The sequence below is a fragment of the Macrobrachium rosenbergii genome, chromosome 12 (genome assembly GCF_040412425.1).
Source record: "Macrobrachium rosenbergii isolate ZJJX-2024 chromosome 12, ASM4041242v1, whole genome shotgun sequence".
Classification (NCBI taxonomy): Eukaryota; Metazoa; Arthropoda; class Malacostraca; order Decapoda; family Palaemonidae; genus Macrobrachium; species Macrobrachium rosenbergii.
In genome coordinates, this window is record NC_089752.1 from 65,145,104 (window position 1) to 65,161,437 (window position 16,334).

A 16,334-nucleotide genomic window follows, 5' to 3' on the forward strand; every position below is an offset into this window, starting at 1 on the left:
AGTTGGTGTTGCAGTGAAAGTCGTTTATCGAGTGCTTTAGTGCGGGACTAAACATAATCATATATTTTTGTGCTTTAGTTTAAAGGTGTGGTTATAATTTCGTGAATATCAGGAGTTGTAGAGATTGCAGTATATTCAGAAATTTCTCTTCTCTTTCTTTTTTTTATCGAGTTACTTTGGGCGGAAACATATCTTTCTTATGTGCATGTGGGAAATGGGTTTTACTGTGTATGAGATATAACATGTAGTTTCTCTGCTTGGAGACAGTGGTCTGTTGCCGGGGTCAGAAATTTTTTGCACAGAGGCAAGCAGTGGCGATCTCGGGGGGTGAATTCTGTTTCTGAGATTCTTTTTTCTTCTCTTCTTGTGGGGAGATCTCTTGAGTTAACCTTGAAAAAATATGACATTGACGCTCAGCTGATTGTGCTCATTAATGATTGTGAGCACGCTGTTCATCACCGGGACGGGGTATAAAAAGTTATTTACTTCCGTAGTGTTTTTGTTTTTTTAGAGGGAATGGTGCAAGATTTTAATCTTACATGCTTTTGAGATCGGGCAGAATTTTATTGGGGGTGTGTGATTCCTTTGGTTTAGACAGAAATAAGAGTGAAAAAGTCGGGATAATGGCAGTAGGGGCGTAGACAAGTAGCCTACTTTTTTAAACCACAGGTTAACAACATTTACGTCACATCCAACCCTTTGCAGGCTTGGTAAATGGAAGTTTGAGACAGCTAATGGAGATATTTATAGAACGTGTTGATAATCATTTAACTACCACAAAAGTCACAGATGATACAGATGCATTTAATGAAGCTAAAGGTTTCCTTGCTTTAGACGTTGGAGACATCGGTAAATGCTGTTGCAGTTTTGATTTGGGATGATTTAAAGAAACTTCTGAGGACTGCATATGGGGCGGATGAGTGTGGAGATTTGGTCCAGGATATGAGAGCATTTTATAAAATTAGGAAGGGGCAGAGTTCCATGGTGGATTATAGCTCACAATTGTTTGATGCAGCCACAGATTTCGTTGGGAAATTGAGAGGCTCGGATCGGGTAGATGGAGATCCTATTTCATTAGAAAATTTTCAGAAGCTACTGCATTTCTCGTGGTTGTTGCATGATGTGCCAGACGCGATAGTTAGCAATTTGATAGTCCGACAGAAGCTACTTCTGAGGAATCTTTTATCTTTTCCCAAACCAGGAATCACTTGTAGAAATGCACATTTTTTTAATGGGATGCCTGAAACCTCGACAATAGGCCATAGGAACTTCCCGCAGAGAGAATCAAACCTCGCTTATAATGGTTTTTGTGGTAAAGTGAAGAGTTATAGAAAATGTGCGGATCATATGCCACAGTTTCATTGCTTTAATTGTAATAAGTAGGGGCATACTAAGAAATATTGCCGAACCAAATATTGTGGCAAGTGTAAGAATCCTCCACATAACTGGCGGCTTTGTCCATTATTCATAAAGGGTAATGACAGACCAGTATGTCTGAATTTTAGGAGTTGCTATAAGAAAGCTCCTTAAGAAGGATATCCAAAGAAGTCCCAAAATAGAAATTTTTGGAGGGCGGAACAACTAAAAGGGAAAGGATAAAATGTTCATGTCACGTAGGACTTCTAAGAGATATAGGCGAACGGAAGCCGGTGGTGTATGGAGGCATAGCTGGGTCTAGTCTTCTGATTTGTGTGCATACAGGGGTAGCCTATGGGTCAGTTTAGTGGACTTTAACTTTTATCAAAGTTCCCTCAGTTTCGGCTAAGGCGTTCCGAGGATAAGGTGTGCCATGTCCAAGCTCATAAACTGGACGTTGTAGGAGCAACGGATATTCGTTTCTCGCCAGGGAACCAGTTGATGCAGGACTCCGTTTTGGTGGTGAGAGGAGTTAACTTAGGAAACAAGATTTTACTGGGACATCCAACATGTAGGAGGAATGGGATTTCTGTATACCCTAGTGAGGGAGGTATAACAGTTGGTGAAACTGGAGGTTTTATCCCTTATATAGGTGCTAAGGAAATGGAGGGGAATATATCTGAAATGGAGAATAATGATAAGTGGAAATAATGAGGTAACAGGGAGAAATAATCAATCATAGGGAGAAAGTGAGCCTAATGGCGAGGGAAAGAGGATATAAAAAGGTGTTCTAATGGAGGATGCAATTTTAGAACCAGAAATGGTTGGTATGGTGAAAGTAAAGGTGAGAGATATAAAGTGAATAAACAGGTGTGTGTGGTGGGGGGCAGTGAGAAACTTAAAGGAGTAGTGAGTACAATTTCTATAAACAAGGTGTTGAATAAAGGGGTTATATGGGTGGAATTGCTAAACTGCAATAAGTCAGTTAAGAGGTATCAAAGAAGTATACTTATGATGTGGATTTAGAGGAATGGAGCAAGGAAATGGAATCAATAGTGGTAATTGTTAAAACTTGGTTGGTTTGGAAGCAAAGATGATATCTTCATTATCAGTTGGCTTTTATTCACTGTAAGCATGTACAATACAAGGTTTACATGACGACAGAATAAGCCAAGAATGGAGCACGGAGTTGCTAGGCTTTTTGGAGTTCCAACAATCTGTCAGCCACCAACATCAAACAGTGGACTATTAATACGATACAGCCAAACACTTTTGAAAAAGATATTACACAAATGAATGTCACTACTCCTTTAAAGAAACTCAATAAAAATATTATAGACCTACAAATTAGGCATAAAGGAAAATGCAATTTTGCAACATCAACATTCATGACAACATCTAGCGTTTATGACAGCACTAGGCTCACAAAGAAAATTAAAAACATACTCAAGGTGGACATTGAGCGTGTTTTTCAAAACTAACACACACCCAACATTGACCTGAGTATAAAAAATTTTTCTGTAGGCATACCTTTTGTGAAAATATCAGCTAACATGTCAGAGGTAGGACAGTACTGTATCTCAATTTGATCAGAAGCAACTAGATCACGAACATAATGATATTTTATACTTATATGCTTAGTCTTAAGATGGTCCTTGGGATTCTTAGCAAGGCATATTGCAGACTGATTATCTTCATATATCAACATAGGACCTCCATTACCAAAATGTAATTCATTAAAAAATGACTTTAGCCAAACTGCCCCTTGAGCAGCATTAGACAGAGCAATATATTCTGCCTCAGCAGAACACATGACTGTTTATTTGTACGCCATGATATTAAGCCACTGCTAAGTGTGAAACAATATCCCGATGTAGATTTGCGATCATTTTTATCTCCAGCCCAATCTGCATCTGAGTGCCCAACACAAGAACATGAATTCTGTTTAAAATACACAATATCTAAATCACACGTGCCCTGTAAATAACGAAAAATTCTTTGTACAGCAGACCAATGATACCTTGTTGGATTGGTACAGAATTTGGCAACATTACATACAGCAAATGTTATATCAGGTCTAGTTCTAGTAGACAAATAAAATAAACTACCAACAGCAGACTTGATAAATTTCACTACTGAACAAATCTGATTCTTCTGTAGCCTTCTCAAGGGTACAATTAACTTCAACAGGAGTAGACACAGGTTTTGATTTATCAAAACCAAATCTCTTAAGTAATGTTTCGGTATAAGCAGACTGATTAATACAAATCTTATCACTGTCTTGAAACACTTTAACACCAAGAAAATAATGCAACTTACCCAAATCTTTCATTTTGTACTTGTTACTTAATGCTGCTTTAATTTCTGTTAAACAATCCAGAGATTCACAAACAATTACGATATCATCAACATACAAAGCAACAATAAACAATACATTATCAGAAAAACTAGTATAAATACAGGAATCTGTTGAAATTTCAGTGATTTTAGGTAAGCATCCAATGATGAATTCCAACATTTTGGAGCCTGCTTAAAACCATAGATTGCCTTATCTAATTTACAGACAAAATTTTCCTTCCCTCTTTCAATAAAACCCTCAGGTCGAGTCATATACAATTTTTCTGAAAGTTTGCCATTCAAAAATGCCGATGACACATCCATCTGGTGAACATGAAGGTTATGCTGAGCTGCCAGAGCCAAAAATGAACGGACAGACTCAAACCTCACCAATGGACTAAATGTTTCATCATAGTCAACCCCAATTTTCTGAGAAAAACCTTTTGCCACTAATCTGGCCTTGTAAGAACACACATTTTCATCTGCATCTACTTTCTTCTTAAAGATCCATTTACAATTAATGAGTTTACGTTCTAATGGAGATTCAACTAAGGACCATACATTATTCTCGTGGATAGAGTCCATCTCATTTTGCGTAGCTCTTCTCCATTTTCCAGCTTCTGGACCACAAAGAGCTTCTTCAACTGTTGAAGGTTCATCCACTTCTCCTATACATGAATTAACCCATTCTCCTAATCTGACAGGAGGTTTCCTTTCTCTAGCTGAACGTCGAACATTTATTTCTGGATCAGCAGACTCATCAATATCACTCTCAGGTGATGCTTGAAATTCAATGTACTTTGGACTACACGGTGAATCCTCACATGGTGACTCCTCAAAAATTACAGACTTAGATTCATCAAAAATAACATCTCTGCTATGAAAAATCCTTTTTGTGTCAAGGTTGTAAAGATGATAGCCTTTGGTTGTAGAACCATAACCAAGCAAAATGCACTTCCTTGATTTAGAATCTAATTTCTCTCTTTCATCCTTTGGAAAATGGACATGAGATATACAGCCAAAGGTACGGAAATGTTTTACATTGGGCTTCCATCCATTCAGTGCTTCATATGGTGTCTTGTCTTTCAAGACAGAATTAGGACTTCTATTACGCACATATGCTGCAGTTGACACAGCTTCAGCCCAAAAAGTCTTTGGCAACCTTGCATCAGATAACATGGCTCTCACAGCCTCCACAAGAGTCCTGTTCACGCGTTTTGCAACCCCATTTTGTTCAGGAGTCTAGGGAATTGTCTTTTCATGACGAATACCTTCATCTTGCAGATATCCTTCAAACTCAACAGATGTATAGGCTACTCTCCACCATTGTCTGTGCGCAAAATCTTAATTTTCTTCTCATACCGGTTTTCAACAAGAGTTTTCCAACTCCTCAAAACTCTAAAAAATCCCCTTTACTCTTCAAAATATATACCCAAACATACCTTGAGGCATCATCTATAAAAGTAACATAATAATTTCCACCACCCAAAGAACCTGGGTTCATCTTACCACAGACATCACTGTGAATTAAATCTAAAACCTTACATTCTTTTCTAACCTCTCCAGTAGGAAATGAGGATCTATGAATTTTACCATCAGAACAATTTTCACAGACATATGTGTCATTAGTAATTTTGCAATCAATGCCACTAACCACATTTTTGGAAATCAACTTTCTCACATTATTCATTCCAAGATGACAAAATCGTCTATGCCATAAGATTTCATCTGAATATACATTTGAACAATGAGCAGCTGCCTTTTAGAAACAATCAAGCATATATAATTTTCCTAACTTTTTCCTCACAGCTAGCAACTTATTTTTCTTACTGAAAATTTTGCACGAATGTTCATAAAATTGTGTCACCTTACCTCCTAATGTAACCTGAGAAATAGAAGTCAAGTTATGAGCTAAATCTGGCACATACAAAACTTTTTCAAGTATACGGTTTTCTAGGTAAATTAACTTGCAAAGACACAGAGCCTTCACCAACAGCTGTAAGTGGTCTCCCATGACCCACTTCAATTTTAACAAGTGTTCTTAGATTTACAAAATTAGAAAAGAAAGACATCATTACACATATGCTGAGTAGCACCTGAATCAAGTACCCAAGAGTCATTACATGTATCACTAGTAGATAAAGCACTTACAAAATACAGTAACCCCATCATCACTACCTTGCCCTTTGGCAACTAGGCTTTGTTTAACCTTATGATCCTGACTCTTTTCATTATTCTCTTTCCTTTTCTTGCACTTTTCAATAAAAATATAACAATTTTCCTTTACATGACCTGTCTTGTTGCATTCAAAACACTTAACACTCTTATTCTGCTTAGCAAGTAAAGACTTAATTTCACTCTCGTGCATAGGCTTAAGCCTATCACCTTTAATTTTATATTCATGCAGCAACCTCTCAGTGACCGATTCCCATGAAGCAACTTTTTCCATAGCTTCCAGAGCTGTTACTAAAGTTGAATAATCATCAAGAAGTGAAGCTAATAAATTTATTACAATGTCTTCATCTTCTATTGGATCACCAATAACTGCTAATTCTTCAAAAATTTCTGCAAAAGTTTTACGATGCCCTTGTAAATCATCACCAGGCTTCAGCTTCAGACTGTATAATTTTCTTTTTAGCCTGAATTTATTGGCCCATGACTTTCTGAAATGTATCCTGCAGTTTCTGCCATACCACTTTTGGGTCTTTAGGATCTTCATAATCAGTTGGCTTTTATTCACTGTAAGAATGTACAATACAAGGTTTACATGACAGAATAAGCCAAGTTGCTAGGCTTTTTGGAGTTCCAACAATCTGTCAGGCACCCACAAGGCCACAACAAACAGTGGACTATCAATACGATACAGCCAAACACTTTTGAAAAAGATAATACACAAATGAATGTCACTACTCCTTTAAAGAAACTCAATAAAAAATATTACAGACCTACAAATTAGGCATAAAGGAAAGTGCAGTTTTGCAACATCAATATTCATGACAACATCTAGCGTTTTTGACAACACTAGGCTCACAATGAAAATGGAAAACATACTCAAAGTGGACTAAAATAAACTGAACACCAACAGTGATGGGGAAGCGAAATGAATTTACAGAGGCTGGAATGTAGGTTAGAAAGGAGATATTTAGAAATCATTTGGGTGCGTTAGACTATAAAGAGTACACTATAGAGGGGTTAGGGGAGGTTTTAGTCGAATACCCAGATGTTATTGCTCTGAAAGGAGATAAATTGGGGTTGACAGATGTGATAGAACATAATGTCCATTTGAAGGAGGATATGAACCCAATATATGTTCCATCATATAGAATACCTTTTAGATAAGAGAGCGGGTTGAACAAGAGGTTAACAAGTGGGAGGATGAAGGTATAATTCGACCTAGCTCTTCACCATTTAATTTCCCTTTGTTAGCAGTACCAAAGAAAGATGGTTCAATCTGTGTATGTGTGGATTTCAGGAAATTAAATGAGAATACCATCCCATACAGATATCCGGTGGCATGTTTGCCAGATTTGTTTGCAGAGATTGGAGGCAAGAATACCTATTCATTAATTGACTTAATGCAAGGGTTTTTGCAAGTACCGTTGAGTGAAGAGAGTAGAAAGTTGACAGCATTTTCAATACTGAAGGGGAACTATGAGAGTAACAAGGATGCCTTTTGGTCTGTCAAGTAGTCCTATTACATTTACGAGGCTAGTAAACACAATCGTCCTTGGGATGTTGCGGAAAAATGTATTTGTTTATATGGATGATATATAGTTGCTACGGACTCTATAGAGGAACATTTAGAAGTACTTTGAATAAATTCTCAAGAGGCTTAGGATGGCAGGTCTGAACGTTAAACTAGCCAAGTGTGATTTCCTGAAGAAGAATAATGTATATCTAGGACATGTCGTTTCAAAAGGTGTACAAGTACGAGTGAGAAGGTCAGGGATATTGAAAATTTTCGTACGGCCAAGAAACAGAAAAATGTTCACTTACTCATAGGAATGGCAGGGGTTTTTCCATATATTTGTGAGAGGATTTTCTACATTGTCAGCACCTTTGACAGATATATTGAGGGGTGATGTACAATTTTCATGGGGTGAAGCTCAGCAGGTGGCTTTTCAGAAAGTCAAAGATGCTTTAATGAGTCCTCCAGTTTTAAATTTCCCTGATTTTTCTCTACCATTCACATTAGTGACTGATGCCAATCAAGATGGCGTAGTTGCATGTTTAATGCAGACATTTGAGGGTAAGTTTCATCAAATAGCTTTTTGTAGCAAGAAGTTTAAAACACGGGGAATTAATGAAAGGTTCATGGCGACAGTAAACAAAGAGGCTTTTGCAGAGGTGTCTAGTTTGGTTCATTTTAAGATGCTGCCTTTGGGGAATAAAGTAGAAGTTCTTACAGATCATAAGCCATTGTTGGATCTTTTTAATAAGCCTGATCTTCCTCCTAAGAAGGCTAGGTGTTTTTTTTTTTATGCTAAGCTTAAGTACATTGAGGGCAAACATAACGTGGTGGCGGATGCTCTTAGTAGGAATTTTGTGAACACAGAGGATGAACAAGTGTGTAGTGCAGGTGGTGAGTGTGTGGATTGGGATATCAATGTGGTGGAGAAAAAAACGAGATGAGGATAAGGTTTTAGTGGAAGGAAGCAAAGGCCTTTCTTAGAGGTGGGTTAGTGAGAAAGGGTTATAGATTGTCTTATTCAGGTTTAGAATTAGAGGGTAATTTGTTGGTGAGGAAAACAAAATATAAGTTGATGAGTAGTGAGGATAATGGGGATACAACACAAATCGTGGTACCAAAAGAGTTGATTCCAGTGGTTTTGGAGATTACACATTGTAAATTTGGTAGTATTCATTTGGGGATTGAGAAGATGTATCAGAAAGTCCGTAGTCAATACTTCTGGAAAAATATGTTTTCATCAGTGGAGAAATTTGTGAAGGACTGTTCTATGTGTAATTCATGTAAACCGGCAAGGGTTGCATCGTGTAAACTTGGTCTTTCCTATCCCAAGCAGGCCATTTCAGATGGTGTATATGGGTTTGCTTACAAACTTTTATGAGAGGGAGTATGGGTGTAAACACTTGTTGGTGATTATAGATGAGTTAACGAAGTTTGTGGAGATTTTCCTTTTAAGAAATAACATGGCAGATGACGTTGCAGTTCCGTTCTTTAGTGAATATATATGCAGATACGGAGTACCAGAGATACTTATTACAGATAATGGGAGAGAATTTGTAAACAGAACGTCTTGCGGAAATTATGGGGGTAAAGAAGTAAGTAAGCTAATAGGAAAGTGCTCGAAGCTCCTAGAGTAACAGTGGGTGGTAATGATAATAACTGGGGTAGATATTTGGATGTAGTCAGGCATAGCATAAATACAATGCTTAGTGGCACCACTGGTATGTCACCTGTGGAAGCATTATTTGGTTATCCAATTTGGGAAGCGTTTCATTTGTTGTCAGTCCCTTCACGTTTTGATGATATGATTAAATAGTTAATTGCTACAGTGAAAGAGACATGCGCGTCTTAGAAGTAATCTTCGACACAAGCAATGGCCGCGAGAAGTAATATGAAATATGACAGTGCAAGAGTTGTAATAGGGGATAGAGTGTTTCTGAAGATAAATATTGAAAATTAATTAAATTACAAGTTGGGTCCCAAGTTTGAAGGCCCGTTTCGTGTTATAGAAGAGAAAAGGGGAAAGAGGTTCATAATTCTTAATGAAGAAAGGGGAGCAGCAAAATTGACACACATATCTATGATTAAAAGAAAACTTAATGTTTGGTGGGGGTTTGTTCGTTTTTTTTGGAGGGGGGTGTTTATTATTATTTTTTTCTCTTCATCGGGGTTAAGCAGTTATTTGCGGTTTTTTTCTCTTTCCTCTGTTCTCAGACACTGATCTTTAGCATTTGTCAACTCCTTTAACACACTTATTCTCAGAGATTAAGATTACAGCGGACATGAAAGCTTTGTATCATTTACCATTTCGTGTGGTTAAAGTAGGAGGCGTAAAAGGGCGGCAGTCGCTTTAGCTACAGTAGAGGGGCAACAGCAACAGTCGTAGCAGTAGTTGGCGGAGTAGCAGTTACAAGTCTTGCACAAGCTGAGGCATTGGAAGCTAAGGTAGCTGATCAGGGTAGAGTTTTGGAGAAATTATGCAGTAGTAACACCGAGTTACGCAAGCAGTTTGAGGGTTTGAGAAATACATACAATGTGTTACAATTCACTATTGAGGTATTAGAGGTGACCTAGACTTGACAACAGCTTTGTTTACAGTTCATACTACAGTTTTGAATATTGAAAAGGAGACCGAACCTTTGTTAAAGTAAAAGCAGTAATAGTGGTTTCATAAGGGCGTATCTCTGAAGATATTTTACCTATAAGGGTGTTAAGACTCTACTTTGAGGAATGCAGCTTACATGTGGGGTTCCAACATAATTTTCACAGGCAGTGATTTATACAGATATTACTGGGTAATAAAGGTATATTTGTCACATAGAGGGTTGATTGTTGAACTTCCAAGTGACAGGGGACCATTTCTTAGTTATATTTTAAGGCCTTTTCCTAGTACATGTAATAACTCAGCAGTGATGTTAGAGGGAGTAGAGGCTGCGTACATTATGGGTAGTAGATATCAATCTTCAGCTATAGATTATAAACACAGATGTACGTTGGTCCATTATAAATATGTTTGTGACAATAAGGGGTTTACATTAACAGATATCACTTTAGGGGGTTGTGAGTTTCAATTGACACATGACGTGATAGCTACAAAGTGTATTTTAAACCAGTTCCCAACGACTATATGGTGGTTCCCATGCAAACATCCACAGCAGTCTTTTGTAGACGCTGCAGAATCACTAAGATCTGCGAGAACTCTTCCACATCATTCCTTTTGGAGGGGTCGCAGTTGTATGACGGAGGATTCAAAATAGTTTCTACACAGTTCATCATACTTAGCAGAAGGGTTTATGATTCGTTGGTAAACATCTTTCTACAACATATGCATTGTCTCCAAGCACTGAAATGACAGTGACACATGAAGCTGCAGAGTAAATGAGGAATAAGCATGATTTGTATTGAGATCGACATAAGGTGGTGGCCGAGCCCTGCTTCTATAAGTATGTGTCACTATGTGACAATGTAGTGTTCAGTGCATTCCAGCGCACAGGTGAACACCTGATGGTCTGCGGAGCTCAGCAAGGAGTGCCTGAACGAAAGTCACCTTTAGATACAGCTGTATCAGCGACACATGGCTGGAATGGCTCATCAGCGTTTTGTCTCGAATGTTCTAGAAGCTCTGTTTGTTTTAGATCCGGATATGGGTGTGTCATGAAGAGGGTGTTCGTACGTTTGTCGGTAATGAAAAGTGGCTTGTAGGGTAAATGTTGAGAGCTTTTGTGAAAAGTCATACATTCGATTTGGAGGAGCCAAGTGAGATGAACTTCCTGGGACCAAATTCCTTGTTGTGAAGGTGAGTGTTAAAGACAAATAATAACTTCACATTTTAGTGTCCTGTCATTTTGTTGTCATTTCTTATCATTTATTTTATGGTACTGTGGAATGTCACAGACTAAGTCTAATGAGAGATGATTTCTCTCTACAGATGTTTCATGCAAGTGCTCATGGATAGTCATGTGTGTCATGTGTAGACACACCTACATGGCCACTGTGGGATGTAGCCATTTAAGTGAACTGGTGACAAAAGACACATAGGTAAAAAGGTGACTAATTAGTGATGGGGGGTTGAAATGGGAAGAATCCCACTTATAATTTTGGTGACTGATAAAATGTTTGGGGAAGACATTCATTTACCTTTTTCCTTTTCTTTTTAGGATTTTCCTTACTTACCATGTTTACCCTATTATATGTTAGATTTACAGAATAAACTATTTTTTGTAGAACATGGTTTGATTTATACACACTAGATGTGGGTTAATTAATATTCACGAAGAGAGAGAAAGAGAGAGAGAGGGGGGGGGGGCAGTCCCTTACCCACGTCTACCAACATTTCCAGGTAAGTCGGTCATTTTCCATAGCATATATATATATATAGCCTATATATAATATATATGTATGTATGTATGTATATAAAAAAAATATTCCCTTGGTTATCTGTATACACAGTATCCATAAGTCAACATTATTTGCAAGCGGCCAAATCCCAAAAATATATGTGGGTACACATACAACAAATGAAAATAATTAAAAAACAGTCCACTTGGTTTTTGACACTGCATGGGCAGAAGAATGTGACGGTAACACTGTTAACAGTTCACACAGAACACTGAGAGAGGGGTATTGTGAGGGGGGGGGGGAAGGAAGGTGGATTAGGCTGAGGTAATCTCATCTGGGGGACTGAGTGGGGAGGGCCCTCATCTGTCTGGGAGCTATCAAGACTGTTATTGGCTTTGAAGCAACAACGTAATAAAAAACAATAAACGTCATTTTGTTTACTGCCTTTTGAGTGGCTGATAGAGATGCTTCCTAACTACAATGATCTCACAGAAGTTTTGTGGGTAGAAAAGCACTCATGTGCTTTGGGAGCTTTCGTGACTGTTATTGGCTCAAAAGCAACGTTGTCACATAAAGTCTTTTGTTTATTTCCTTTGAGTGGCTGATAAAAATGTGTCATGAATACATCATAAAAGTTTCCTTGTCTCACTGGCTGCTTGCAAAGATACCAACTCACTTGTTCTGGGGCATGCTTCATTGCTTTGTCCACTTGCACATCACTTCTTGGTAATCTCATATTCAACTGTACTGTGTGGTGCCTTGTGTCGCAATGCAATCCATTGATTTTGATGATTTTGTGAGTGTTTACAGCGTTGCAGGTACTGTTTTTGCTGTGTGGTGTTGTGTACTTTATGTATGGCCCTACCTCCTAAGAGTCAGAACGGTGCTGATACTTCAGAAGAAGCTGGAAATCATTAAGAACATTGAGGCTGGCAGGTCCATGACCTGTATCATGGGTGTGCAAGCCAGTCTATCTTGCAAGACATCAAGAATACAAAGGACAAACTGAAAAAATATTTGACTGACTTTTGGAAGACTTCCAAGAGTGAAGCCTGCAAGAACATAGCCAAGTCCCGCCATGAGGTGGTTGAACAGTTGACCTTGATCCAGTATCGCCAGCAGCAGTCAGACGGGATGCATGTGTGTGGTGCTGAACTGAAGGCTACTGCTATGAAGCATGCAGGTCTGCATGGGGTTGTGGAATTCGGGTGTCCAAGTGTTGGCTGTTTGGCTCAAAATTCAACATGGGAGGAAGGAATGGAGGAATTTTGGACACAAAGACTTGATGAAAAAGAATGCCTTGTTTTCAGTCAAATCTGCAACACTGACAAAATTAATCTGTTCTACTACTCCTTGCCCACTAACACCTTGGCTGAGGAGAAAAAAAAAAAGAATTTACACATCACCTACAAAGCTTTCTAAGCAATGTGTGTCTGCTTTGTTATGTGCAAGTGCTTCTGGTAGCCATTGCTGCAGACCAGTCATAGTTGGATATGAGAACCCTGTGCCCAAGTGATTTGGTATCTTTTGGTAAAGGCTTGATTCACAACAAAGACTGTGTCTAATTGGTTCCATAACCACTTTTGCAAGGACGTTATTCATCATCGAACATAGGACCTCGACATTGCTAGACACTGAATAAAGGCCTTGCTTCTCACCGACAACGTGCCTGTGCATCCTACCGCAACCCAGATGGTTGGTGACAAAGGTTGTATTGGGGTCATGTTTTTGCCTCATAACATGATTGCACTTATACAACAGATGGACCAAGATGTTATTGTTATAAACACCTGTACCAGAGGAAGTTCCTGGAGGATATGATGGTGGTGTTCCAGGACAAGGAGTTTAAGGAGCAGGGTTTGGATACACTGGGGCATTAGACTCTGGAGATTCTTCAAAAGTATTTGTTGAAGTCTACCATCTACAACTGTGGATGCTTGGAGGGACTTCACTGTGCTGACTTTGGGGTACACATGGAACCATATTATAAAGTGAAAACAAGGTCTGATTGACTTCCAAGGTTTCGATGTCGATGACTTTTGTGGCCAGCTTGTGAAGGAAGGCAACAATTTTCCTGAGGAGGAAATACGAGAAGGGCTGGATTACTGCTGGTGAGATGGAAGAGGAAGCATTTGAAAAAAACAATAAGACTGATGATGATTTTAACAAACACCCAACTCAGACCTACAAGAAGATGAGGAGTCTTAGATGACTTCATTGAGCTTTGTGAGAACCCCAACATTGACTGCAGCTGTTTTGTCAGGCCCTTTATGTTGGCTGGAGAAACTCGAGAAATTCACCGGCTGGTGATTGCAAAGCAGAATTGTCATTCTTTTTGTCAGAGTACAGTTAACAGTTTCCTCAAACCCCCAACCACGTGCACCCTAGCCCACCATCATCAATTTCTATGGTAACTCCATCACTCACCTCAGAAACATAAGCAAACGCTTCAGAGGTCTTTGCTGATGTGCCACGTTCTTCAAGCCAGGAATCTGATGTGTGTGTCTACCACTTCTTAAAGACCCTTTCCACACCTCAGTGCTTCTTCTGATTAGTTCATCACTTCATGGCTCCATTTAGGACCAGTAGAGAGAGGAGGAGGAGGAGCAGGGGGAGGACCTTTAAACCCTCCTTGCAGATTTTTCAAGTCCAGCCCATGTAAGCAGTTTTGGCATTGCTCACAGGTAAGAGAGAGAGAGAGAGAGAGAGAGAGAGAGAGAGAGAGAGAGAGAGAGAGAGAGAGAGAGAGAGAGTTTGGTTTTTATTTTGGTACATTACTGTACAGTGTATTCTGTGTTGTTTAAAAACATATACACAGTATAGTGTATATGTATATAAAAGGGAAAAACAATTTTACATACTTCCGGACTGAACTTGACATAAGTATAAAAACCATGGTAAGACAAAAATAAAAAGGCACTGAATATTTTAATGTCATCAAAGTAAAGAACACTCAGTGTGAGAAAAATGCACATTAAAACTGCATTTATCAAAATATACAATGGTATGGACCTCAACAAAGCAGACGCCTGTACTTACCAGATGCAATATTATGATTATTATTTACTATACTGCCATGTTTTATGTGAGGCATTTTTTTAATAAATCTCTTAATTTGAATGTTAAATGTAAAGTACAAGTTTTGTTTAGGTCAGGAACTTTGTTAGCTGTAAGATATCAGAAAATATTCAAGGGTGTTTGTTACTTAACAGAGTTTAGTACTTATCAGAAATCCAGACCTCCAGAGAGTCTGTGAAGCTGAAGTGTTATTGTACCGGTAAAATAATTACTTACATTACTGACAGCTATTTCTCAGTGCGCAAGTATGGGCGTTATAAACCTGAGGCCGTGACACTATGGTCAGGCTGCATATAGGCCTACCCTAAATCTGAGTCACTACAAGTTTAATATCACATAAGAAAATGAAAAAATATCCTATTCAAATTTATACTAACTTGCAGCTATGGCCACTCGACACACCAGCTATCAACAGCATACGGGTTGAAAGTGACTTTTGTATTATTCACTATTTGCTTGTTTCAAGAGGGTATGCACTTGTAATATGCACACTTACTAGCTTTATGAAGTTATTTTTATAATCGAAACAAATTAAATTTATCCAAAATTTAGAACAACTATGTATCACACATGAAGTTAATTTCCACAGAAATTTTCAAGAACTTATAAAAGAATCATTTATGTCCCTATTTGCATATGGTTATACACTGGCCTCTACAAGACATGTTTTTGGTGGCCTAATTTCTAATACATACTTACTCCTAAGCAAAGAGTGCAAATAATTTCCATCAAAAGCTGAAGAAATGTCAACAATCTCCAGCTTTCAGTTCTATACTTTCAGAATCTTTTAGGTCTTGCTTTTCTTCCGGAGGTAGTGTTTGAGACGAATCTTCACTTTCGCCCTTCCCATAGAAGTGGATGGTCTTGTGAAGGCTAAGAAGTATTATTTCTGTGATCAGGCAGCCTGCCATCAAAGCTGAAAGTTATAGTTATCATTATTATTATCCATAATAAGCTAGTATTAAGATAGAACAAACATAAGAGGTCATTTACGTGCAAACTTCACAGACTAAATTGACTGAGTGAAAAAATGATTAAGCTATAATATAACAAATAACAAAAGATCCAATCACTTGCATGAACTGACAGCTCATTCTTATGACCATTATATATCCTTACCTGCTGGAATACCATGGAGGATATACCTAAACTCGTTTAGGTTATATAACCAGCAGAATCCCTGTTTACCACATGTACTTTGCCACAACTGACAAGAGTAGTCTGCAAAGAAAGTCTTTCAATTAAATTTCTAATTATCGTCACCATTGTGAATCACTCAACCATCAATATAGATGCGCAAGTGAAAAAATATAAATATTTAATTTAGTATTTACATTTTAAATGCTTACCTCTCCATTATATAACTTTTACTACCGGCCAGCAGGAGTTCGACGGACTGCAAAAGAGCACTCGGTTTTCTTTGAACATCAGTTTTCTATCTATCTATTTCCCCCATCCCCACCAAGGTCATTCTACTTTTGTCCACATTGAATGTGGGGAGGTATTATATACTGAAGAAGGATGTATTAAAAAATTA

General features: G+C 38.2%; 2 protein-coding genes across 3 annotated transcripts in view; one reads left to right on the forward strand and one right to left on the reverse strand.

Moving 5' to 3' along the window:
- Window positions 1-16,334, forward strand: part of LOC136843705 (uncharacterized) — a 462,741-nt gene that overhangs the window by 421,470 nt on the left and 24,937 nt on the right. The gene's annotated exons all lie outside the window — the stretch shown is intronic.
- Window positions 2,458-16,334, reverse strand: part of LOC136843704 (solute carrier organic anion transporter family member 74D-like) — a 165,224-nt gene continuing 151,347 nt past the window's right edge. For both annotated transcript variants that reach the window (XM_067112290.1, XM_067112291.1), the window contains 2 exons: window positions 15,917-16,018; window positions 2,458-15,713 (listed from right to left, as the gene is read on the reverse strand). In XM_067112290.1, the coding sequence (XP_066968391.1) occupies window positions 15,544-15,713; window positions 15,917-16,018 (272 nt within the window). In that variant the 3' untranslated portion in view covers window positions 2,458-15,543. The remainder of the gene's footprint in view (window positions 15,714-15,916; window positions 16,019-16,334) is intronic.